Below are 26,821 nucleotides of genomic sequence, written 5' to 3'. Positions count from 1 at the left end.
TTTGATCTATATCGGAGCCATCCCAGAGGATCACTGGCTTCATATACACGACATTAAGCAAAATAAGATTTGTTTTGAGTGGGGTACAATGTGGGAACTCAGTCAATTATGATCCCCCCCCAGAAACCAAGGTCCCTCAAAGCAAGGCGTAGCATGTTGTGAGGAATCAGGCACTGACTCATTAGCACAGCCCCTCTTTCCAAAGCTCTGGAAGTGGTCCTTGATTGACATCCATTTGTTTGGCCGGCATTAAATGGGATTAAATTCAAAGTTACAACGGTGCTGAAAGAAGTGACTTATGATCAGTCTTCACACTTATGTATAAGTTATAACCATTGCTGCATCCTCATGGTCAGACGTCATGGTCAGACGTTTGGCAAATGGCATTTATTTATGACAGTAGCAGCATCCTGGTAACTACGGCATGTGACTCTGCCAGCCAGCCTCCCTCAAGCAAAGTTAATGGGGCAAGTTGGATTCACTTAACAATTGCACGATTCTCTTAATTAGCTGCAGCAGTTTGTTTAACAACTGTGGCCAAAAAAAAAGTTGTAAAATCAGGTGCGATTCACTTAACAACCAACTTGCTTAGCAACAGACATTCTGGCCAAAGACTACCTGTATTCCTTTCCTGTTGTGGCTTTCAAGCTGTTGACACGGGTGGTTTTTTTGGTTGGGCCCCTCTCTGTAATTTGACCAGAGGCTCTTTCCCCAGATGTTTGCACATATATTTGGTGTGTGTGTGTGGGTGGGTGGGTGGTTGTGCTTTGGCGGACAAATTCTTGCAGCTCAACAATGTGCAAGGTCCAGAATCTGCCAAAGATAACAGAGTTGGCTATGTTTTGCTCTTACATGCCATTCATATTAATGACAGGTGCTAAAGACATACCTGCCAGGAGTTTGCATTTTGTTTTTTTAATCTGCTCACCTGTGAACAGGAAGGTGTGGGTGGAGAGCCCTTGAGGACCAAAAGGCAGAAGAAGGATGTTGTTTAGAATGGGAGAAGTCTTGAGAAATGGCTTCCATTACAACTGTCTATTGATATTCTCAGTATATCCAGGTCATGGTTGTCCCTCAGAGAGAGTACTAATGACCAGATGACTGCAAGGAATATCAGTCCCTCCATCCTCCACCATTCAGTCAGAACTGAAGAAGCTTCTTGGATGAGAAGCGAAATGTCTTCAAGGAAAAACAAAGTCCAGTTGCCTCTTGAAAAAGCACCTGTGGGACTTCAGCATTCCCTTTTCCTTCTTCACTTCTTCTTGTTCAGGAATACAGGTAGTCCTCAACGTATGACCACAACTGAGCCCAAAATTTCTATTCTTCAGACATTTGCTAAGTGAATTTTGTCCCATTTTTACGACCTTTCTTGCCGCTGTTGTTAAGCGAATCACTGCACTTGTTAAGTTAGTAACACGGCCGTTAAGCGAATCTGGCTTCCCCCATTGATTTTGCTTGTCAGAAGGTCACAAAAGGGGGTTCGCATGGCCCCGGGACACTGCAACCGTCATAAATATGAATCATTTGCCAAGCGTCTGAATTTTAAACACGTGATCATGGGGATGCTGCAATGGTTGTAAGTGTGAAAAACCGTTGTAGGTCACTTTTTTCATTGCTATTGTAATTTTGAACGGTCACGAAATGAACTGTTGTAAATCGAGGACTACCTGTAAAACACCCAGTGGTGGCATTCACACAAGGTGCCTCCTCTTCTTCCTGAATTAACCTATTTCCCGATTAGCACAATACCCTGGACCAGAGACCACCAAATGACTTTGCATCACACACTGACTTGCAGAAAATCCTAGTTAACTAAGTTCAGGAGGTTTGATGGTCATCTGAGGGACGTTCCAATGGATCCCATGCTGAGCAGAGGTTGGACTAGATGACCTTCTGTTCTACTGTATGACTTGAATGTAGTAACAATAATAGTATTTTGTGGATGCTTCTATTATTTGCTGTCTGTGTCATTGGGTTGGGCTCTGGAATGCTTTCACATACAGTATGAGAGCCGTAACTTGGCTTACCATAATAAAATGTAATTAGTTGAGCTTGCACAAAATACTAAACTGTAAATTAGGGCTTCTGAATCACAATGATTGGTTCAACACAATAGCTGAACCGAAATCGGACAGGTTGTGGCATAGCGTGCTAGGAACCCCCCCTTTCTTGTCTGTGTTAATTTTGATATATATTGGCTGTTGATTAGACGCTGATAGGCTCGGTCTTTGACGCTCACCTCTTTTGTTTTCATAGTTGTGTTCTTAAGCAAGACTGAGGTGTTGGGGAAATAGTCAGTGATTAACTAAATTAACAGATGTGAAAAGTATTTGGCCGGGCACAGTTTATGCCGACAGCAAGCTCTGAAAGAAAGTCAGTGTTCTGGAGAAGTTACAGTTAAAATAATGACATTCAGTGAGACCACCTTAGTCACAACAGAGGGACTCCGTAAAGTTTCCTGAGTAAATCAAACAATAGAATAAGCCTGAGATTCAGATCCCAAAGCATCCCAGGTGGTTGTTAATTCTTTCTTTCTTTCTTTCTTTCTTTCTTTCTTTCTTTCTTTCTTTCTTTCTTTCTTTCTTTCTTTCTTTCTTTCTTTCTTTCTCTCTCTCTCTCTCTCTCTCTCTCTCTCTCTTTCTTTCTTTCTTTCTTTCTTTCTTTCTTTCTTTCTTTCTTCTTCTTCTTCTTCTTCTTCTTCTTCTTCTTCTTCTTCTTCTTCTTCTTCTTCTTCTTCTTCTTCTTCTTCTTCTTCTTCTCCTTCTCTTCCTCCTCCTCCTCCTTCTCCTCCTCCTCCTTCTTCTTCTTCCCCTCCCCCTCTCCCTCCCCCTCCTCCCTCAGATTAACTTTCTTAACAAGCCACAAGCCACTCCTGAAAGCATTGAACATTTCATCCCCAATTACTCCTGATGGCTATCTAAGCGCATCCCTATGGACATGGAAAGCGAAAAGGCAAACACTTGATTGCCTTGCCTGTGGATAATGGTAGTGCTGTGTGTGAGCACTGCAGGTTGACTTGTCCAACAGACCGTAAGTCAAAAGAAATCATGGGACGACTGCGGGCAGGAGATGCCCCCGTGGTTATGGCATGACTTTTCCCCTGGCGTGTTCTCTTGTGTAAGGCCAGGTTTTAATCCTGAGCCAACATTTCTATGGCTTGTTCTAAAATCCTTCGGGCTCAGTCTTGGAAAGCTGCTCTAATAAATTGGGCTGCTGTGACTGTTGCCCATCTCAGTTTGGCTTTTGGAACGGAGAGAAAGACCTCATAAAATACTCCAGCCAAGGCTGTGTGCAGTTTGTGTAAAAAAAAAAGGCACTTTGAGTGGACTTGGCTTCGTCCTTGTCTTGAATCACAGCCAGCATTTCTTGGCCAGTGGTCAGCAAATGCCTCCACCCTTCATTCTGGCATGAAATGCAAAGGTCCTGAATGCCTTTGCAGCAATAACTTGTCGAAGTGTATGTGTGTGTGTGGGGGGGGGGGATTGTACTACTAGCCAAACAGATCCTGGCACTGTTTATTCTCCTGGATGGTCCTAGCTTACACCTGCACAGTATTTTGTTAGCACTTTGCATCTTTGCTGGGAGCTGCAAGCCAGCCCACATTCTCCAGGGACTTTCGTCCAGCTGGAAAGAGTGTGTCAAACCCGCAGGGCAATTGTGTGGCCTCCAGAGCTGATTGCAGGAGAGAGAATGAGCGAGTGCACATTAGGTGATGGACTCTCTAAACATTTAAATTGGATCTTCACGCCCTGTGCTCGGCCCTGGAGGGCTCGCTGGATGGAAGATTTTTGCAATGGGGAAGGAAACAGGAAATGTCCTTGGCCAGTAGATCAGCCAAGAGATGGGCTGAACTTGACCGCACCATGATAATTGTTAATAATAATAATATTGCAGCAATGAAATCCAATTTCTAAGCTCTGTTATCCTAGGGCAGCACACTGAGTGAGGTGTTCAAGGAAGATGCCTTCCTATAATTTTGTCTCTACTGCAACAACCAAGTGAGGTAGACTGGCTGAGAAAGAGGGATGTGCTCAGTACCCGTAGAACTCCATGGCTGAATGCATTCTCCAGTAATAAAATGTTACTGTATAATTCATATCTGATAAGAAAATACCCAGGCCTGGGGCCCTGAATGTGTGAAGAGACCAATTCTTGGCTTATTCAGCTTGTTGACTGTGATACCTTTTCAGCCACTGTACATTTTAATTTATGTCTTTATAGCTGTAATTGTTTTGATTTTTATTTAATTTCGTTCACTGCCTAGAGTTGCTTGTTGAGATGAGTGGCTATACCAGTGGATTAAATAAAGAAAAATTATTGCCTTCTTCTGTCTGAAGAGAACAGATGGCATCAACTTTAAAAACTGATAGGGTTGTAAGGAAAAATAGCAAATAAAAATAGCTAGAAAGAGGGCTGAGAGAAATACCAAGAAAAGTCTTAAGCAGTGGCTGAACTGACCTAGTTCTGGTGTGGTTGTGGCTGAGCTTATGCATGAAACCAGTGGTTGCAGCCTATAAACCATGATTGACAAGGAATCTCTGTGTCTGGATCCATTCATTGAACCCAGTGATTCTCAACCTTGGCAAATTTATGTGTGGACTTCAACTCCCAGAATTTCCCAGCCACCGGTCTACATATCTTAAAGTTGCCAAGGTTGAGAAACACTGATTGAATTATTCCGCAAACCCCAGATAAGCAAAGTAGGGCTTTGTGTAACCTGGGACTGGTTCACAAAAGTGCTGGTCAGTCATTTCATTTCATTTCATTTATTATATTTGTATACCGCCCTTCTCCCGAAGGACTCAGGGCGGTGAACAGGGCACATAAAAAATACAGAATACAAAAATTAAAAAATAATTAAATAAGAGCCCGAGCTAAAAACAGTAGAATAATATTAAAAATCCCCAATAAAAACCCCAGCACATCCCCCATCAGGCCAGGCCGGCTTGCTCAAATAGGTAGGTCTTCAGACCGCGTCGGAAGGAGCGAAGGTCAGGTGCCATCCGGAGTCCCTGATCAAACCATGGACATCTAAATAACATTCAGCCAAGGTTTCTATTCATGCTAGAATCTTGTAACTCTTTGGTTTAGCGGGAGCTATCAAAGTAGTTATGGCCAATTGTCCTACTTCACCTTCCATTTGTTTTACTTTCATATTTCACCTTTCAAAAAAGATAAAGAAAAGATGATAAGCTATAAAGCAGGGATGTCTAATCTTGGCAACTCTAAGATGTGTGGACTTCAACTCCCAGAATTCCTCCTTCCTTCCTTCCTTCCTTCCTTCCTTCCTTCCTTCCTTCCTTCCTTCCTTCCTTCCTTCCTTCCTTCCTTCCTTCCCATGCTGGCTGAGGTCCACAAGTCTTAAAGTTACCAAAGTTGGACAACCCTGTTATAAAGCAGAGTATCACTTTTAGTATCGTCATTCTCACCATCACCACCACCATCATCATCATCATCAACAAAAACATCATCAATATCATCATGTTCATCATCATCATATCCTACATGATGGATATGTAGGTCCTACATAGGTCCAACAGGCCTCTCTGGAAAATAAAACTAGAGTAGAGGTTGGCTTTGCAAATAGTTTTCAGATTGCTCTTGAATTGAGCTCCTTCCTTCCTACTTGGCAAAAAAAGATATAAAAACAAGAATAGACAAAACTAGAAGAACTAACTAGAAACTAGAAGAACTAACTGGGATTGTTACAAGTTGGCCTCCTGGCAATTAGGTATCTTACACTTGGCAATGCTGACTTTGGCTGCCATGTTGTGCTGGTGCTCACACTGCTGCCGGTCACAATTTCAGTTGGATTGCCTCTGCTTGGTTTATCTACTCAATTCATCTGAATGAGGTTACGGTGAAAGGCAGTTTAACAAAAGAAAGAACATTAGTTACAATATTTATCTGATGGTTGCTGGCAGGAAAACAGAGGTCTGTTTTGGAGAGTGCTTCGTATTTTTAATGTGTGTAAACAATGATGCATTTGGGAGGAACAGATTAGACTCAGAAAATGGAAATGCCAAAATTAAAAGGACCTACTTGCCAGGAGATGGTGAGTGACCACAAGCATGCACGCACATGCACACGCACACACATGCACACAAACTAACTCTAGTGAGGACAGTAATTTTTGTCAAAGGTGTGCAGGAGTCTGAGATACCTAATGAAACATCTGGCATTGTGAGTGGGAAGGAAGGAAGGAAGGAAGGAAGGAAGGAAGGAAGGAAGGAAGGAAGGAAGGAAGGAAAAATGAAAGGAGGAGGGAAGGAAGGAACAAAGAAAGAAAGGATTAAAGAGAAAGGAGTATGGAAGGAGGGAGGAAAAAGGAAGGAATGAAAAATGAAAGAGAAGGAAGGGAGGAAAAATGAAAGAGAAGGAGGGAGGGAGGGAAGGAAGGATTAAAGAGAAGTTAGTATGGAAGGAGGGAGGAAAAAGGAAAGAAGGAAAAATGAAAGAAGGGAGGGAAGAAGGAAGGAAGGAAGGAAAAATGAAAGAACGAGGGAGGAAGGGAAGGAAGGATTAAAGAGAAGGGAGTATGGAAGGAGGGAGGAAAGAAGGAAAAATGAAAGAGGGAGGAAGGGAGGAAGGGAAGGGAAGGGAGGGAGGGAGGCGGCTGCGGAAAGGAGGAAGGGAAGGAAGAAGGAAGCTCAGTTCTGAATTATTCTTTCCTGCCTTTATTAAACGTTACACAACTCATCACGCCTGTTTGATCGGACTGTCCTGATTCCCACATAGGGAAAACGTTTGCGCAACACTTCCGCCATCACCCATGGATTGAAAACACAATAACCAAACCAAAAACAAACCAAGTCAAGGTGTGGCAGCGTATTGTACGAATTAGACACCTCTGTCAAGGCTTTATGTGATGTTGTTTGTTTTGCCTTAACATACTAAATGAACATGCCTGGCTCTGCTAGCCCTACTTTACGTTTTAGCATTGCACAAACACAACTAAGATATCCCCGGCACGTAGAGGGAGAAATCCCGCACAGAGAAGTCTTTTTCAATGTTCTTTTCTTCACAAATCCCATTTTCCTTTTTTTTTCTCTCCATGGGAAATGGACCAAAAGGATGTTGTGATTCAGGGTCAGCCTGTGGGTTCGGCAGTTGGGTCAGACGACTCAGAGGAGGAGGAGGGGGGTGTTGAAGACCTTGCTGAGGGGGTTGAAGATCTTGCTGATGAGAGCCCTCAGCCAGGCCCCTCCCACTTGGTCACCACGGAGACCCAGCTGTGTGAGCCTGACAGCGTGGATGAAGATGACCCACAGCTGGCCCTGTTCAAGGACGCCCGACGCAGGAGGCAGTCAATTAGGAGTAAACAGAGGAAGGCAATGGGGCTTCTCAGAAGGAGGCAGAGAGAAGCCACGCCCTGAACTCTATATAAGGGGAATGTGTGGGGAGGGCTGGTTTGCTGAAGGCAACCGCTCGGATAGTTCATGTTTCTTAAAGCTCCTGTTTCTTGGTTCGTGTCTTGTTTATTTTTGTAGCTATAAATTTTGCAAGCGTAATTCCAGCCTCTTGCCGTTTGTGGAGGGGTTGTCCCTGCCTTTTCTGCAGGGCCGGTAGCAGGCTGGTACAGAACAAAGGACAAAAAGGAAACTAAAGGAGGGTGCAGGGAGTGACGAATAAGAGACAGTCTGGATGTACTGGATCCCAACACACGGAACCCAAAACAAGCCAGCCGTGTTTGCATAACAAGTTGCGTTAATACAGGTATAGGATGGCTAGTTTTCAGCAGTTTCCTTTTGGGACCGGATCTCAGGGATTGCATAATAAAAACTGCATCTGGAACCGCCCGTCTTCTCTCATTCATTTCTTAAATAAATGAAAGTAGCAGTGGGTGAAAGCTCCGACTGGAGTCCCTGGTTTTCCCCATGCTTAAAGATCTCCACTTTGGAAGGCAGAGTGCTTGTTCTGAGCTGGGCAGGAGAGGAGGAAGAGCAAATTGAGGAGAGGTTGTTTAACAGAACACAAGTACAGTTGTCCTCAACATACAGAAGCTCATTTAGTGAGTGTTCAAAGTTACAACGGCACTGGGAAAACTGTCTTATGACCGTCTTTCACACTTATGACTGCTGTAGCAACCCTCCAATGGACAGTGATCAAAATTCAGATGCTTGACAACTGACTCATATTTATGATGGTCGCAGTGTCCCCGGGATCAAGTGATCCCATTTTGCAACCTTCTGACAAGCAAAGTCAATGGGGGAAGCCAGATTCAATTAACAGCCGTGTTGCTGTTAATTAATTAACAGCTGCAGTGATTCACTTAACACCTGGGTCAAGAAAGGTCGTAAAAGAGGGCAAAATTCACTAGGCAACTGTCTCACTTAGCCACAGAAATTTTGGGCTCAATTGTGGTGGAAAGTCGAGGACTAGCTGTAACAGAATTGGAAGGGACCTTGGAGGTCTTCTAGTCCAACCCCCTGCTCAAGCAGACCTATACCATGGCCTGCTTGATATAGAAACCATATACCTTTCTCTCCAAATTTTATTTGCACAAGAAAACCCTGAAATGTTACTCCAGAATTGTGAAATTCCATGATACAGCAGGAGAACATTCCAACTTGCATGGGAATGCAGGTCTGTTGATTCATGGAATGATAGAGCTGGAAGGGAGCTTGGAGGTCTTCTAGTCCAGAGGTCCCCAACCTTTTGGGCACCAGGGACCGATTCCGTGGAGAGAGGTTTTTCCACGGATTGGAGGGTGCATGGTTTTGTGTGCTGCCTGCACCCCAAGAATGGGGCTTTGCTTGTTTGTGCCAACCGGTTGCTGGCATGCTGTGGCCCGATACTGGTCCATGGACCGGGGGTTGGGGACCCCTGTTCTAGTCCCAAAGATGTTTTTTCACAAGGCAACTGGACTTTCTTTTTTCTCTTTGAAGACGTTTCATTTCGCTTCTCAAGAATTTATATATTCAGGAAATATAAATAAGAGCCTTGGTGGAGCAGTGGGCTAATGCCTCCTTAAGTAACACCAGCTGCCTGCAATTAGTGCAGGTTCGAATCCCACCAGGCTCAAGGTTGACTCAGCCTTCCATCCTTCCCAGGTAGGTAAAATGAGGACCCAGATTGTTGGGGGCAATTAAGCTGACTTTGTAATAATGCCGCTTGGGGGTGTGTGTGAAAGCCCTAATAAGCAGGCATATACATAGAATGAAGGCTACTGCTAAGCTTGTAAGCCGCCCTGAGTCTTCGGAGAAGGGCGGGATATAAATGGAATTTTAAAAAATCCTTCCATTCCCCACCATCCAGTTAGAGCTGAAGAAGGTTCTTGGATGAGAAGTGAAACATCTTCAAAGAGAAACAAGAAAGTCCAGTTGCCTCTTGAAAAAAGCACTTTGGAGCCAACCATGACCTGGATGATGGAGAATCTCCATAGAGGTCTTCTAGTCCAACCCGCAGTCCAAGGCAGGAGACTTTATACCATCGTGGATAAATGGCTGTCCAGTCTCTTCTTAAAAGCCTCCATTAATGGAGCACGCACAACTTCTGGAGGCAAGCCATTTCACTGATTCATTGTTCTCACTGTCAGGAAATTTCTCCTTAATTCTAGGTTGCTTCTCTCCTTGATTAGTTTCCATCCATTGTTTCTTGTCTGGCCTTCAGGTGCTTTGGAAAATAGGTCGAGTCCTACTCTCTTCCTCAAATATTGGAAGGCAGTTATGATGCCACCTCTAGCCTTTCTCTCTGTTAGGCTAGATATAACTAGTTCCCTTAAGCATTCCTCACGCTATTTATCCTGCAGACCCAAAATCATCTTAGTTGCTCTTCTCTGCAACTGCTTTAGTTGCTGTGCTCTCCCTATTGAAGTCATGAGAATAGAATAGAATAGAATAGAATAGAATAGAATAGAATAGAATAGAATAGAATAGAATAGAATAGAATAGAATAGAATAGAATAGAATAGAATAGAATAGAATAATGGAATGGAAATAATAATAGAATAGAATAGAATAGAATAGAATAGAATAGAATAGAATAGAATAGAATAGAATAGAATAGAATAGAATAGAATAGAATAGAATAGAATAGAATAGAATAGAATAGAATAGAATAGAATCTTTATATGGAATGGAATGGAATAGAATAGAATAGAATAGAATAGAATAGGATAGAATAGAATAGAATAGAATAGGATAGGATAGAATAGAATAGAATAGAATAGAATAGACGAGAAGAGAAGAGAAGAGAAGAGAAGAGAAGAGAAGAGAATAGACTTTAGAGGTCTTCTAGTCCAGCCCCCTGCTCAAGCAGGAGAACCTATACCATCTCAGACAAGTGACTGTCTAGCCTTTTCTTAAAAACCTCCAGTGATGGAGCGCCCACAGTTTCTGGTGGCAAGCTGTTCCACTGGTTGATTGTCTTCACTTTCAGGAAGTTTCTCCTTAATTCCAGATTGCTTCTCTCTTTGGTCAGTTTCCAGCTATTGTTTCTCGTCATCAGCTTACAACCACAGTTGTGACCTGAATTTCCATTGCTAAGCAAGGTGTCTGTTATGAGTGTGTTGCACAACCTTGAGGATGCTGAGATGGTTGTAAGCACGAGGACCGATTGTAAGTCACGTTTTTCAGTGCTGTCATTTTGAACAGCTGCTCAACAAGTGGTTCTATGTTGAGGACTGCCTGTAGTCCTAGTCATTGTAGCTCATTCCAAATAAATCAAATGGATTGGCCTTGACACAAAAGGAACTCTCCGATTTATTTGAAGTGGCGAGAGATGAATCGGATTTGATTCAGGACCCGTGACATGGAATGCACACAGTCCATTTTAAAGGAAACCAGTCTTACAGCCTGCTTTGGTCTTGTGGGAAGTGTGGAATTGGGCATACAAAAGATGGCACCCATCGCACAATGTTCGTCTCCATTGCATAAATCCATCTGGCATGTGGTACTTTTCAGCAAAGCTTTGGAGCATTTTGTTCCTCGGCCTTCTGCCTATTCGGTCCTGGTGGCATTATTTCACTGATCTGGCAAGGTCTGAAAAGCAAGCTATGAATGGGGATTGTCTCTTCAACAATGCTCTTCATTTGCTGCTGATCCAGAAGGATTGACAGGGACAGTGGGTTTTTCTCAATGAAACAGGCCTGCAGTGTGTGATGCCAGGCCTTTTAGCTTAGCCAACCAGAAGGAGGCTGGAGCAGATGGAGAATCCTGTGGGGAACACAATCAGAATACTGAATAACAGAGTTGAAAGGTACCTTGGAGGTCTTCTAGTCCAACCTCCTACCTGAACAGCAGACCCTATCCCATTTTGGACAAATGGCGGTCCAGTCTCTTCTTAAAAGCCTTCAATGATGGAGCACCCATAACTTCTGAAGGAAAGCCGTTCCACTGATTAATAGTTCTCACTGTCAGGAAATTTCTCTTTAGTTCTAGGTTGGATCGCTCATTGATAAGCTTTGATCCGTAACTTCTTGTGTTGTCCTCAAGTGCATTGAAAAATAGGTTGTCCCCCCTCTTCTTTGTGCATTGAAAAGTAGGTTGTCCCCGTCTTCTTTGTGTCAGCATCTCAAATATCGGAAGACTGCTATCATGTCACTCCGAGTTCTTCTTTTCATCAGATTGGACATATCCAGTTCCTGTAATGTTCACTTGCATATAGTAGTGAAAAAAATTTGTATTCATTCATTTCTGTAGTCCATCTTTCCTTTCCCATCCACGTTTGCCACACTCTGGTAGAAAGGATCAAGTTTATTTATTTTATTTATTTATTTTATTAAATTTATATACCGCCCTATTCCTGTAGGACTCAGGGCGGTTTACAGGGAAGGTTAAAAACAAACATACAAAAAATAAATCAGATTAAAAATTAATTAAATCAAGTCCCCAAACTTTAAACTAAAACCCAATAAAATTAAAACCCCTCAGCCTGGGCCAGACAGCTTGAAGAGCCAAGTTTTCAGGTCCCGGCGAAATGAGCAAAGGTCGGGGGCAGTCCTAAGTTCCATGGGGAGTTGGTTCCATAGGGCCGGCGCGCCCACAGAGAACGCTCTTCCCCTAGGAATAACCCGCCGGCATTCCTTAACTGGCAGTATCCTGAGAAGGCCCTCCCTGTGGGAGCGCACGGGACGAAGGGAGCTTGATGCTGGCAGCAGGTGTTCCCTCAGATAAGTTGACGTTCTCCAGAAGGGCTTTTTAAATTGTTGTCATGGTTCATCACACAGGCAGCCAGATGTTTAAATTTGGCATTTTTAGAGAGGGATAAATATCCCAGTCCTTCCCAAGGATCTGGGATAGGCAGCTGTGGATGTTTGATGGTGTTATAGGTATCCTCACAGGATGTAAGCTGTTCCAAGTAAAGCTGCCTTTTGCAATCGACCTGTGGAGATTTTATCAATGCCAGTGGTACTGAAGTGGTGCTCCAGTTGTTTTGGATTGTTATTATTAGTTTCATCTGTGTTTTTTTTAAAGCTTTGGGTCATAGCTGCTGAAAATCAAATAACCCAAGAGTTGGGGTGCCCATATTGCTTAATATCTCCAGAAGAGGTTGACTGTTGTCAGCTCCGTGCTCAGATCAGCAACTCATGTAGAGAGCAATTTGCATTTTCATACTCTTTAAACCTTTGGAACGTAAGAACGAAAGGGAGGGAGGATGTATCCCAGCTCTAGAAAAATGGGGCTGGAATTCCCTAAGAAAATCCAGAAAGAAGAGCCAGACTGCAGATGGAGGAATCAGGGGTACAAATAGGAGCTGAGGGCGATTAACTGATCCTCAGATGGGAAAAGAGAGAGGCATGTCTTGAGTTACATAAGGCATGAAGGAAGACAAGGGTTGATTTTCCCCTTCCTGTAAGGCTATCTGTCAGTCAGAGAAAATGTCACGGTTGGATCCCAGGCTAATGAGAATGCGGGAGACAAAGTTATCTACAGCTGCCTACAAGCTCCTTTGCTATCAGTGAAATGATCTGCAAATTTGTAAAAAAACCATTAAAAAAAAGCTAAAGAGATCTCTGCCTAAATATCCTTAGGGATGTATTGGATCTCGTGGGGCTATGTCTGAGCTGCCATCCTTCGCTGGCTACTATACTTCACTAGTAATGGCAGAAAGTGAAGAAGAACTAAAGAGCCTCTTGTTGTGGGTGAAGAAGGAGAGTGCAAAAGTTGGGTTGAAACTTAACATTAAGAAAACCAAGATCATGGCATCTGGCCCTCTCAATTCCTGGTAAATAGATGGGGAAGAAATGGAGGTAGTGACAGATTTTATTTTCCTGGGCTCCAAGATCACTGCAGATGGGGACTGCAGCCAAGAAATTAAAAGACGCTTGCTCCTGGGGAGGAAAGCCATGGCAAATCTAGACAGCACACTAAAAAGCAGAGACATCACCCTGTCAACAAAAGTGCGTATAGTCAAGGCTATGGTTTTCCCAGTTGCAATGGATGGCAGTGAAAGTTGGACCATAAGAAAGGCTGAGCACCAAAGAATTGAGGCCTTTGAACTGTGGTGCTGGAGAAGACTCCTGTGAGTCCCTTGGACTGCAAGGCGATCAAACCGGACGGTCCTAGAGGAAATCAACCCCGACTGCTCTTTAGAAGGCCAGATCCTGAAGTTGAAACTCAAATACTTTGGCCACCTAATGAGAAGGAAAGACTCACTGGAGAAGAGCCTCATGCTGGGAAAGGTTGAGGGCAAGAGAAGAAGGGGACGACAGAGAATGAGGAGGCTGGATGGAGTTACTGAAGCAGTAGGCATGAGCTTAAAAGGACTCCAGAAGATGGTAGAGGACAGGAAGGCCTGGAGGAACGTTGTCCATAGGGTTGCGATGGGTCAGACTCGACTTTGCAGCTAACAACAACATACTTCACTAGATGCCAATCTGTCATAAGCTATGGGGGGAGGCCCCAACGGTGCTTTTTCAGGAGGCGACTGGACTTTCTTGTTTTTCTTTGAACGCATTTCTCTTCTCATCCAAGAAGCTTCTTCAGCTCTGACTGGATGGTGGGGAATGAAAGGATTTAGCTATCCATTCCCCGCCATGCAGTTAGAGCTGAGGAAGCTTCTTGGATGAGAAACGAAACATCTTCAAAGAAAAACAAGAAAGTCCAGTTGTCTCCTGAAAAAGCACCTTATGGACAACTGGACAACATCTATGGGGGGAGGGAGTGATGGGAAGATGGGGGAGACCAAAAGCGGTCTTTGTGCCATCTAAGAACTAACCACGTACGACCCTCCTCACCTGGTTTGGAATCAGCTATGGTGGTATACGATGGATCCAGTCAAAGGTGAAGGGACTACATTAACTTTCCTCCACTTTGAATGCAACAGTAACATTTTAGTAGCTTGCTTTGTCCTTGGGCATCACTTTGACCCAAAACTTCCCCTCCCTCAGTCAAAGCTAGGATGGCTTCTGACTAAGAGAGGTTGTCCCTGTTTTACTGCCTTCCTAGCCAAAGATACGTAACTTGTAAAGGAGAATATTTGTAGCTCAGGGTTGAAATGAGGGGTCCTTGGTGCCCTCTGAGCTTGGTTGTTTTTTTGCAGAGGTTTCATTACCCAAACTAGGTAATGTGCTAGAACAGAGGGGTGGTTTGTAGAGAGGAGGAGGAGGAGGAGGAGGAGGAGGAGGAGGAGGAGGAGGAAGAGAATTCTGAGTTTGGTTGCTTAGTTGTTTTCTTGCAGACCTTTCATTACCCAAACTAGGTAATGTGCTAGAAGAGAGGGGTGGTTTGTAGAGAGGAGGAGGAGGAGGAGGAGGAGGAGGACTATGGGGTCCTTGGTGCCCTCTGAGCTTGGTGGTCTTCTTGCAGACGTTTCATTACCCAAACTAGGTAACGTCATCGGTGCTAGTGGTGGAAGTGTGCCTGCAGACCACTTTTTCCTATTTGCATGCTTTCTGGAGCATTTGACATCCATATGTGGTACTAATAAAGGAGGATATTTGTAGCTCAGGGTTGAAATGAGGGGTCCTTGGTGCTCTCTGAGCTTGCTTGTTTTCTTGCAGACGTTTCATTACCCAAACTAGGTAACATCATCGGTGCTAGTCAATGAAAGGTCTGCAAGAAAACAACCAAGGTCAGAGGGCACCAAGGACCCCTCCTGCGTAACTCTTGCTAACTGATGGAGCAGCATCGAGGTAGACAGGTTCTAAGCAGACATTAGTTTCTCTCTCCGGTCCCAAGTAGGACAACTGCCACAACTTGCTCGGTTGCAGAACACCCACTGAACTTGCTCAACACTTCCAACTTTGCCCAGAGCTGTGCAGAGAGAGACGTCCTTGCCAAACCTTCCCATTTCTGGAAGCTTCCTGGTATCTTTAGCAGCAGCCTGACACGAAGAATAGAGGAGAAAAACACTTTCAATTAGCCAGCATCTCAAGTCAGACCACGTTTCATTTGTGTAATTGATTGAAAATCCGGGAAAGGCCAGATAGAAAAGGACTTGGCAGCCTTACTCTGGAAATCTGCTTTTCTCCCAAGGTCAAAGCAAAGTTTCCCAAACAGGAATGTGTTGCGGTTCGGGCAATAGGCAAGTTGCAAAACCATTTTGTAAACTGAAAGGAGACCTACAGCTAAAGCAATTCTAAAATGGTTGTTTTTTTCTCAGTGAATGAACCACAACTGTTGCCGTTTCGTAAGCCAGCTAGGTGAACTGGGGACAGAAAAAACCACCCGTAACCTTTTTCTGATATTCAGTCCTTAAAATATTTATTCATTTATTTATTTATGTTATTTTATTTTATTTTATATGTATACCGCCCTTCTCCCGAAGGACTCAGGTCGGTGAACAGGGCAATAAATACCAAAATACAAAAATTAAAAACAGATTAAACCATAGTGCCCAAATACAATAATTAAATTACTTAAAAACAATAATTAAAACCCCAAACGCATCAGACCAGGCCGGCTTGTTCAAACAAATAGGTTTTTAGATCACGTCGGAAGGAGCAAAGGTCGGGAGCCATCCGGATCTCAACCGGTTAACGGTTCCATAGCTCCGGGGTGCCCACAGAGAATGCCCTCCCCCTGGGGGCCACCAGTCGGCATTCTCTGACCGGTGGGACCCTGAGGAGGCCCTCTCTGTGGAAGCGCACTGGACGGAGGGAAGTTGATGCCGGCCGCAGGTGCTCCCTAAGGTACTCCGGACCCATGCCATGTAGGGCTTTAAAGGTCATTACCAGCACCTTGAATCTCACCCGGAGGGCAACTGGAAGCCAATGCAGCTCACGGAGCAGAGGTGTAACATGGGAGTATCGGGAGACCCCCAACACAACTCGCGCGGCTGCATTCTGCACCAGTTGGAGCCTCCGAGTGGTCCTCAAGGGCAGCCCCATGTAGAGAGCGTTGCAGTAGTCTAACCGAGAGGGCCATTATTGAGGGCCATTCAAAACATTTTGAGAAATTCTTCTGTCCCTTAAACGTCTGTGGAAAGAAGACACTTGACAGAAGCCTTTCGTGGACTTTTTGCGGGAGGTTGGGGGGGGGGAGAGAGAGAAATCAAATTCTGACATATGAATTTGATCCTTGTTAAAATTTAAAAAAAGGGAAAAAAAGCTTTGGGGGGGAACGTGGATGCTATACAGGGAGTCCTTGACCACAGTTGGGCCCAATATTTCCAAGGCTAAGCAAGACAGTTTTTCAGTGAATTTTGCCCCATTCTACGACTTTTCTTGCCACGGTTGTTAAGCGAATCGCTGCAGTTGTTAAGTTGGTAACCCGGTTGTTAAGTGAATCTGGCTTCCCCCCCCATTGACTTTGCTTGTCAGAAGGTCGCAAAAGGGGGAATCACGTGACTCCATGAGACACTGCGACCGTCATAAATATGAGTCAGTTGCCAAGTGACCAAATGTCAATCATGTGACCACGGGGATGCTGCAACGGTCATAAGTGTGAAAAATGGTCATAAAGTCACTTTTTGCAGTGCCGTTTTAATTTCGAACGGTCACTAAACGAAGCCCGAGGACTACCTGCATTGCGGTGTTAGACTAAAAGCTGAATGTGTCTTTTATATCCTCGGAGGAAGACGTTGGAAGTCATTCTTTGCATATTTATTTTTTATTTTTATTTTAATTCCATTTATATGTTTTTTCTTTTCTTTTTATGTATCTTTCTGCACCTTCATCTATCTCTTCCTTTCCTCTTTGTCTTAATCTTTATCTTTCTTTTTCCGGATTGTCAGTTTGTGTTGGTTTTTAGGTGTTCGTTTTGTACAATGTAATAAAATTATTATGAAAGACACCTGACATGGATTATGGTGGAGGACAGTATAAATTTTTTTTAAAAAAGTCTCTGATTTCTACAGCCAGATCTGGGTCTAGTTAGATGGAAGCGTGCTTCCCTCCCTTTGGCACACACTTGAAACGACAATAACAACAGCAACAACTCTCTTGCTTTCTCCTTTCCCAGCATTTCCAGCAAGGAGCTGTCAGAACTGATTGAAAAGTTGCAGAAAAATGCTGACCGAGTGGAAAAGAACATTGTGGAAACGGACTCAAAAATGCAAAGTGTAAGTTGCGGCTGTGCCCTGGGTTGTGAGTTGCTGAATTGTTAATTAGATTTCTTTAGAACGAGCATGTTAGGATTTGAGTCAGCTGGAACTGTCTTAACTGTGAAAATTGTTAGTTTTTGTACAGGGCAGATCTGTGTCTGTTTATGCCACCTGGCACTTCTGTTCTTTCATTTTCTATTTTATTCTTCTGTTCTTTTCCTCATGGATGTCAAGATCAATCCTAATCTCCATTTTTTTTAGGTTAAATGGAAGATGCAAGTCCTCCTTCTGCCATTTGGTCCATTGCATCCATCAATAAAATTTGCTTTTCTGCTACTACTGTGATGTCTTGCATGTTGTGTTCTAAATGTTAGTCTATATCTCCCTTCCTTCCTTCCTTCCTTCCTTCCTCCCTTCCTCCTTCCTTCCTCCCTTCCTTTCTTTCTTCCTTCCATCCTTCCTTCCTTCCTTTCTTCCATCCATCCTTCCTTCCATCCTTCCTTCCTCCCTCCCTCCTTCCTTCCTCCCTTCCTTTCTTTCTTCCTCCCTCCCTTCCTTCCTCCTTTCTTCCTTCCTTCCTTCCTTCCTTCTTCCATCCTTCCTTCCTTCCTTCCTTCCTTCCTTCCATCCTTCCTTCCTTCCATCCATCCTTCCTTCCATCCTTCCTTCCTTCCTCCCTCCCTTCTTCCTCCCTCCTTCCTTCCTTCCTTTCTTTCTTCCTCCCTTCCTTCCTCCTTTCTGCCTTCCTTCCTTCCTTTTTTCCTTTCTTCCTTCCATCCTTCCTTCCTTCCATCCTTCCTTCTTCCTTCCTCCTTCCTCCCTTCCTTTCTTTCTTCCTCCTTCCTGCCTTCCTTCCTTCCTTCCTTCCTTCCTTCCTTCCTTCCTTCCTTCCTTCCTTCCTTCCTTCCTTCCTTCCTTCCTTCCTTCCTATACCTCTGTCCTTTCTATCTGTAAATATTCATTTAAAACAGAACATAAAGAATTAAATGTTCTAAATGTTAGTCTATATCTCCTTCCTTCCTTCCATCCTTCCTCCCTCCTTCCTTCTTTCTTCCTCCTTCCTTCCTCCTTTCTTTCTGCCTTCCTCCCTCCTTCCTTCCTTCCTTCCTTCCTTCCTTCCTTCCTTCCTATACCTCTGTCCTTTCTATCTGTAAATATTCATTTAAAACAGAACATAAAGAATTAAAAAGCCGCAAATGTTTAGTGATGCAACTCTTATAAAAATGCCAGGTGTCCCTTTTGAACGTAGCAACTCTTGTATTAGGAGAGCTTCTCTTTCAAAGATTCTGGCTTATATTCTGCTTTAAAAAAATTCTCACATTGAGGACAAGAGAATAGAATTGCATTGGATTTCTAAAAGGTTTCCAGCAACTATTTGGATCATGTCAGTTTGGGAACTGGGAGGAAAGTGCAGGGGATAATTTTATTCAATTTTAAATGTTATGCTTTGAGATTGTCAATTGAGGACTACCTGTAGTTAAAAAAAATATTCTGAAAATATTAAACGCTGTCTTTGAGTCAAATTGAGCACACGATAATGCTAGTGTTGTGACTCAGGGCCAGCCTGTGGGTCCGACAGCCGGCTCCGATGTATCGGAGGACTCAGATGTGGGGGAGGAGGGAAACGAACCGGCTGATGATGATGATTTGGAGGCTTTGCAGAGTCCTCAGCCGGGGACCTCTTCTCAGCTGTGTGAGCCCGAGAGTGCGGAGGATGATGACCCACAGCTGGCCCGGTTCAAGGACGCCCGACGCAGGAGGCAGACGAGCAGGGACAAACAAAGAAAGACTATGGGACTCCTCGGGAGGAGGCACAGGGAGACCACGCCCTGAGCTCTCTATAAAAGAAGTGTTTGGGGAGGGGCTGGTTGCTGAAAGCAACTTTTCCGCTTGAGAAGACAAGCTCTTGTGTTTTTGTTAACTGCGTAATTAAATCTTGGCAGAAGCCTTTTAGCCTTGGACGCTTTCCAGACTCTTCTTTTAATTAGGGGTTGTGAGAAGAGGGCTGGTTCAGAACAGCTAGGAGATTGCAAAAACATGCTTTAATGAGGCTTTATTCTCACTGCAACTAACTTGTTGGTTTCTAGGACCTGCACAAGATTAAGGCTGGGCAGCCCACACAATACCAGGAGCTCACTGCTGATAAATTGATTGAATCTGACAAACTCCTTTATGTTCTGGATGGAGACGCTGCCATCGCTCGCCACATGAAGCACCCCCAGGGGGACATGATCACGGAGGAGTAAGTCTGGGGTGATAGCACCAAAGCCATGCTGACCTAGAGACCTGTGTTACTTTTTGTCACGTGGTTCTGGGGTCTTCTCCAGTTTCAAAAGAAGGCATGAGGACAACACCTGTTTTTTAGCTTTTTTTTGAAGAAATATTTAATTCGGAGTGCACATTGGTGTTATTCTCAGATTCAAGTATTTTTATTCGTTTATCAAAATATAAAATACAGAAAGAAAAAAAGAAAGAAGAAAATAATGGGAAAATAGGAGTTGGAGGGGACCTTGGAGGTCTTCTAGTCCAGCCCCCTGCTCAAGCAGGAGAACCTATACCATCTCAGGCAAGTGACTGTCCAGTCTCTTTTTAAAAACTTCCAGCGATGGAGCGCCCACAATTTCTGGTGGCAAGCTGTTCCACTGGTTGATTGTCCTCACTGTCAGGAAATGTCTCCTTAATTCCAGGTTGCTTCTCTCCTTGACTAGCTTCCAACCATTGTTTCTCGTCCTTCCCTCTGGTGCTTTGATGAACAAAGTGACCCCCCTCTTCTTTGTGGCAGCCCCTCAGATACTGGAACACAGCTATCATGTCACCCCTGTTTCTTCTTTTCTTTAGACTGGCCAACCCCAAGTTCCACAGCCGTTCTTCGTATGTTTTGGTCTCCAGGCCTTTGATCATCTTAGTTGCTCTTCTCTGAATTTTTTCCAGTCTCTCAACATCTTTTTTGTGATATGGTAATATATACCAGCCACTTCTCTAACAACAAACCTACTTAATCAGCAAAACCCAAAATCAAAGTTTCATTTTTCCCCCCACCTCACTTGGTATTATTTATTTATTTATTTATTTATTTATTTATTTATTTATTTTATTACATTTATATACCGCCCTTTCCCGAAGGACTCAGGGCGGTTTACAGGGTGATTAAAAAACCAAGATACAAAAGTTAAAAACAAATTTTAAAAAAATTATATTTGTCCCTGCATAAATAAAACCCCAGTTAAAATTAAGATTAATCCTCAGCCTGGGCCAGAGAGCTCGAAGAGCCAGGTCTTCAGGTCCCGGCAGAATGAACGGAGGTCGGGGGCAGTCCTCAGCTCCACTGGCAGCTGGTTCCAAAGGGCAGGTGCCCCCACTGAGAAGGCCCTATCCCTGGGTGTCGTCCGCCGGCAATCTCTTAGCGGCGGCACCCTGAGAAGACCCTCCCTGTGTGAGCGCACTGGACGAAGGGAACTTGATGCCGGCAGCAGGTGTTCCCTCAGATATCCCGGACCCAAGCCATTTAGGGCTTTATAGGTCATCACCAATTATCTAGATCGATACTATAGCCGAAATTTTTGCTCCAAATTAGCATTGTGATCTTTTACTTGTTCTTCTAGCATGTCTTGCTCTAATAAATATTGATATATCTTTTTTATCGTTTTATCTTCTGTTCCTAGAATTTTATCTAATTCTGTGCGTTCTAATTTTATCCCGGGTTCTTTTTTATCTTTTCTGTATCGTGATTGTATTTGCAGATATGCCCACCATTCCAGCTCTATGCCGTCTTCTAATAATTTTTCCCTTGTTTTTGACCTTTAGATACAAAAGGGAAACCTGCATGCTACCCCTGCGGATTCAGATACAGGAAAACATCCGTAGGAAATTGGTTATTCTCCTAGCTTGCCAGCAGCTTCTCTGAGGGCTGAGCTACACATTACACTCACTATTTTTTTTCTTTTCGATATTTTATGCCCATTTATAAACCAGAAAATATAAATAGCAGCTGGCGTTTTTCACCCTTTTCCTTCTATGCAATTATTAGGACTGGAGTCCTGATCTAACCATGTTCTCTTCTGAAGCTGATATTTATGTAGAGGGACCACACTTGGAATATTGCATCCAGTTTTGGTCACCATGATATAAAAAAGATGTTGAGATTCTAGAAATAGTGTAGAGAAGAGCAACAAAGATAACTAAGGGGCTGGAGGCTAACACATATGAATTGAGTATGTCTAGTTTAATGAAAAGAAGGACTAGGAGTGACATAGCAGCCATGTTCCAACATGATTCAAGGTTTTGGTAATGGCTTTCAAGGCCCTACATGGCATGGGTCCGGAGTACCTCGGGGATCACCTGCTGCCAGCATCAACTTCCCTCCGCCCTGTGCGTTCCCACAGAGAGGGCCTCCTCAGGGTGCCACCGGTCAGAGAATGTCGGCTGGTGGCCCCCAGGGGGAGGGCCTTCTCTGTGGGCGCCCTGGCTTTATGGAATCAGCTGCCGGTTGAGCTCCGGACGGCGCCTGACCTTCGCTCCTTCTGACGCGGTCTGAAGACCTATCTATTTGAACAAGCCGGCCTGGCCTGATGGGGGATGTGTTGGGGTTTTATTGTGGATTTTATATTATTCTATTGTTTTAGCTCGGGCTCTTATTTAATTCTTTTTAATTTTTGTAATCTGTATTTTTATATGCGCCCTGTTCACCGCCCTGAGTCCTTCGGGAGAAGGGCGGTATACAAATATAATAATTAAATTAAATTAAATTAAATTAAATTAAACAGGTTGCCACAAAGAAGAGAGGTCAACCTATTGTCTAAAGCCCCTGAAAACAGAACAAGAATCAATGGATGGAAACTAATCAAGGAGAGAAGCAACCTAGAACTAAAGCAAAATTTCCTGACAGTGAGAACAATTAACCAGTGGAATGACTTGCTCACAGAAGTTGTGGGTGCTCCATCACTGGAAGTTTTTAAGAAGAGACCAGACAGCCACTTGTCTGGAATAGTATAGGGTCTCCTGCTTGAGCAGGGGGTTGGACTAGAAGACCTCCAAGGTCGATTCCGACTGTTCTGCTGCAAAGCTCTTCCATCAAGATCCGTGAAAAATGGAGCTTCTGAGTGGAGCAAGAGAGGCAGAACTCTCCAGATTGGGCTAAATTCAGAATTATAATGGAGTGGGTGTAAGGAGGTTGAAACTCTTGTCCAAGTGTCATTGTAGGAGAAGGAGTGGCAGAATCTGGGGGTGGAGTCAAAAGAGGAATCAACCTAGAGTCTCTGTATAGTCACAAATGGACCAAGTCCAACCCCTCTTGGATTCTGTTGACCCTTATCTAGCCAAACCAGGACTAACTGTTAATTGAGTAGATTCCTGTGCATAGGCATGAGTAGTAGTAAATTAACTGGACCTTCATGTGTGGTCCTGATCTTTTGCTCCTGATGGTCGTGGGGAAAAACAGACGAGAATTCTTGCTTTTCTTTTCTGCAGTATCCGGCAGTTAAAGGAAAGGGTGAACAACTTGAGAGGGAAACATGATCAGATTTACAATTTCACCCCACGTGAAATTGAACCCGAGGTCAACTGGTCCTCAACAATCGAAGAGAAGCAGGTAGGCCTTCTCCAAATCAGGAAATACTGATGAGCTTTTCTTTGGTTACCCTTCTTTACTTTGAGACATGGGCTGGGGGGGGGCTTATGGCTCTTCGATCATAAATGTGGCCCCGAAGAGGAAATCAGCTGGGCTGGACTGTTTTTTTTCTAAATTCTGCTTAAAAGGACTTTTTTTGAAATATTAAATGAGTTTTCTCTGAGTTGGTGACCTTTCCAGCGCGTTGAAGCCCACCCCAACTGGGTGTGGTGGGAAATTGAATTAATCTGGGGACATCCATTTTGGGAATGACAAGTTCCAATCGTTCAAATCAGCTCCCCGGCCCGGTTTTTCAATACTACACTACTTTCATATCAGAAGCACCTTCCGGGTTGAAAGGAGTAGCTGGTGACATCACTGCTTCCCCCGAGGGAGGCCTTTCATGTCCTTGTTATTTTTCCCACCAAAGTGGTACCTATTTATCTACTTTGCAGGCTTTCAAACTGCTAAGTTGTTGTTGTTTTTTTAAATAGCTATGCAAGAAGCAGGGAAAGCTAAGAAGTGGGATGAGAATAAGAAGTATATGGAATACGTAGCCACCTCCTATCTTCTCTGCCATGTTATCCGTGAAAAGTATCCTTCACCAAGCTGTTACTTTCATTGGGAGAGATACCTACCCACTGTTTGCAATCCCAATAAATGTCCATTGCATTACTTGTCCTTTTCTTACCTGTACCTCAGGAAGTGTTACATATGTGTTCTGCAGCCTAGCACGACACTTCTAGATTTTTGGGGTGGCATTCTTCTACAAAGAACCGCTTTCTCCTCCAGATTGTATCATCATCACAACGTGATGGGGGAGATGGAGTTTCACTTTAGGTCAGCAATGAGCAACCTGCAGCCCTCGGCCACGTGAGCCACCAAATCTAACTTGGCAGCTCATTGACATGGTCTTCTGGAAATTGGTGGCAGATAGCCTTGACTCCTTCCCAGTTTTCAGCACTCACCATCACAAAGAGGCAAGAGTTGTGAAGCGGAGGAAGACACACAGCTTCTATCATTTCCAAAACTGTAACAGGTTTTGGGTGGACCACAAAGGGCCACCTTCTGTGACGTCCTTCTCCCAAGGATTCTCATTTATGTTTTAAACTTTTAATAAAAGCTATCTAAATTCTACAGAAATCATAATCAGCGGATGCCACCATGTTTGTGTGGTGGAATGTGGTCTGGAGTCCCAGGAGGGAGGGGCTCCTTCCCAAAGAGTGAAGAGACAGCAAAGCTTGGAATGTCTGGTAGGCAGGAAAAGAGCAAGGTCAGACCTTCCCTAGCAATTCAGAGAGTGTATCTATAGCTATGAAGATAATTGCAGATTAGATTCTGTCTGTAGGCAAACAACAACAAAGAAGCTACTCAAAAGTTACTCCATTCTTGGTTCTTTGGGCTGGTCAAAATGTTCTTCAGAGCATGAAATACCACTGGTCTGACTTGCTAAGAGGCATATTCTTGGTGTCTAAATATTTTTGTGTGCCCGGGCTTCTGGGGCTATGGGAAATGATGTCCTTACTCCACCTTTCCTGTGATCTCTTTCCCCAAGGAAACCTTGAATGACAGAGGCTTTGGCACAGACCTGCCGTCAGTCAACGGTCAGGTAGAAGAGCACAACATCTTCCACAATGAGGTGATGGCTATTGGACCGCATATCAACAAAGAAGGTGAAAAGGTATCCCCCCCTGTCTCTTGGATCTTTGATAGGATGGGGAGTGGAGGGGAAGCAACAGCAGACTTTTCTATACTGCAAGAGAAATCCAGCATGTGCAACTTTGGTGGTGCAGTGGTTAGAAGGCAGAATTGCAGGCTGACTCTGCCCACTGCCATGAGTTCGATTCTGACTGGCTCAAGGTTGACTCAGCCTTCCATCCTTCCGAGGTCGATCAATGAGATTGTGGAGGCAATATGCTGATCCTGTAAATTGCATAGAAAGGGCACTGTGAAACGGTATGTAAGTGCTAAGTGCTGTTATGGAGAAAGCTGCACCTGTTGAATGTGTCATCTGAAGGCACAGAAACCACAAGCATTCAATAGTTTTCCTAAAGAGTGATTTAAACAAACCTTTCAGGCTTATCTAATTTCTATGATTTTATATGTATTTTTGATTGATTGATTGACTGACTCATTCATTCATTCATTCTGTATGGCTGGCCATCTCTGGCGGGCCATACAAATAATGAGTTAAGATTCCAGAAGTTATAGTTTATCTTTTCAACCGCAAATCCTCTTCTATTCTACAAAGGCATGGGTGACCTGATCCTTTCTGGGGGTTTGGATTTTTATTCCATCAGCCGCAGCCAATACGTTAGTGGCAAGGCTTGTGGGAATTGTAGTCCAAAAGACCTAGAGAGCACAAGGTTGCTTTGTCCCCTGATGCTGGTTAAATTGCTGTCTTCTGGGACAGACAACCCGAAGGTATTAAGAGTAAAGATTCATAATGCCACAGAGCTTTGAATACCTAGGCAGCTGTGGAAAATCTTGCAGGTTGTTGTGAAATAAGTGTCTATAATTGTCTCCTTGGAAGAAAACGTATTTAAAGATGTCACTCCTGGGAAATAGATGGGATCAAGGTGTAACTCATTATTAGCACATTTTTATAAACATGTGATTATTCTCAGGTATTCCATATATGCCGCCTATCTGGGAGGCATGAAGGATTGGTGTAGAGCGGTGTTTCTCAACCTTCACCATGCCGGTTGGGGAACTCTGGGTGTTGAGGTCCACACATCTTAAAATGGCTGAGGCTAACTACGCTGGGGTAGAGAGTAAGGAAGGTGAAGATAGGAACCATTACCTACCAAAGTGATAGTGTCATGGTTCCAACAGATGAAACTCTTCAAAGAACTTTGAGGCATTGTTTACCTTGAAGGATCTTTATTCAAGTAGCATGGCATCGACACGTACATGGTCGAAGCCAAAATCTGAATTCCCCTCCCCTAAAGACATAGTATCAAAGCACAATTGACAGTCGTAAATCACATTCTCCAATTAGGTTGAAATGCAGACCTTCCCTCCAGTTCTCCAACCCGCTGTTTCTTATCATCTCTTATTTCAAACAACCTTGGAAAACATTCTACTACCATGTTGCTATGTCTAACTAATTCCCATACGTCATATTCTTTCTCCTCTCCTCTCCCCCCCCCCAGCATCATGTAATTCTAAACCTCTAAAAGTAACACACAAGTTAAGGGAAAAATGGCTGCATCTTCATATATTGTCAAAGCAAGAACCTCCGATGTTAGCAGCGTTGACAGACAGGGGCAGAAACATTTTTTTAAAGTCCAGAATAACAAGACAACACTCAAAAGCAGCTCAGACAGACATCTTCCGAATTCACGGTGGCATAAGCAGGGGCAGAACAAGCAGACATTCAAGTTTCTGTTTGTTCTAGCTAATCTTAATTAAAGTAGTTCTACTCTTTCTGTGGGACTGTTTTCCTGGGAGGGGAGGCGCACGGGGGCGGGGGGCAACAGTCATGTATGCTCATTTACCTGATGTCCTTCCAGGTATGTTAGAGTTAAAATTCTTAGAATTTCCTGTACACTCAAGTCAAGAATTTGGGGAGTTATCACACCAACTGGGCACCTACAACTATGGAGGCTCTAATAAAATGGCCAGACACTTAACTGTGATGCATTTACGATAAAAGTATGGGTCTTGGCGGTCACTTTTTTTTCTTTTTCTTTTTTTGAGATTGTGTCTTTTCTTTTTGTTTCCAGGAACATACAAGCGAGGTTCAGATGAAATACCAGAAACTGCTGGTAAGATGCTTTTTTTTTC

The 26,821-nt window shown here is 43.8% G+C and overlaps 1 protein-coding gene across 1 annotated transcript in view; it reads left to right on the top strand.

Annotated features, from left to right (window-relative positions):
* Positions 1 to 26,821, top strand: part of PPL (periplakin) — a gene marked incomplete at its 5' end in the record, with an annotated part of 74,812 nt that overhangs the window by 19,785 nt on the left and 28,206 nt on the right. The window contains 5 exons of the mRNA XM_081338580.1: positions 17,346 to 17,445; positions 19,515 to 19,669; positions 22,894 to 23,014; positions 24,588 to 24,713; positions 26,761 to 26,802. Coding sequence (XP_081194706.1) covers positions 17,346 to 17,445; positions 19,515 to 19,669; positions 22,894 to 23,014; positions 24,588 to 24,713; positions 26,761 to 26,802 — 544 coding nt within the window. The remainder of the gene's footprint in view (positions 1 to 17,345; positions 17,446 to 19,514; positions 19,670 to 22,893; positions 23,015 to 24,587; positions 24,714 to 26,760; positions 26,803 to 26,821) is intronic.

Source organism: Vipera berus (assembly GCF_964194415.1).
Source record: "Vipera berus genome assembly, chromosome: 13".
In the NCBI taxonomy this organism is placed as follows: Eukaryota; Metazoa; Chordata; class Lepidosauria; order Squamata; family Viperidae; genus Vipera; species Vipera berus.
This window is presented reverse-complemented; position numbering and strand designations above follow the sequence as displayed.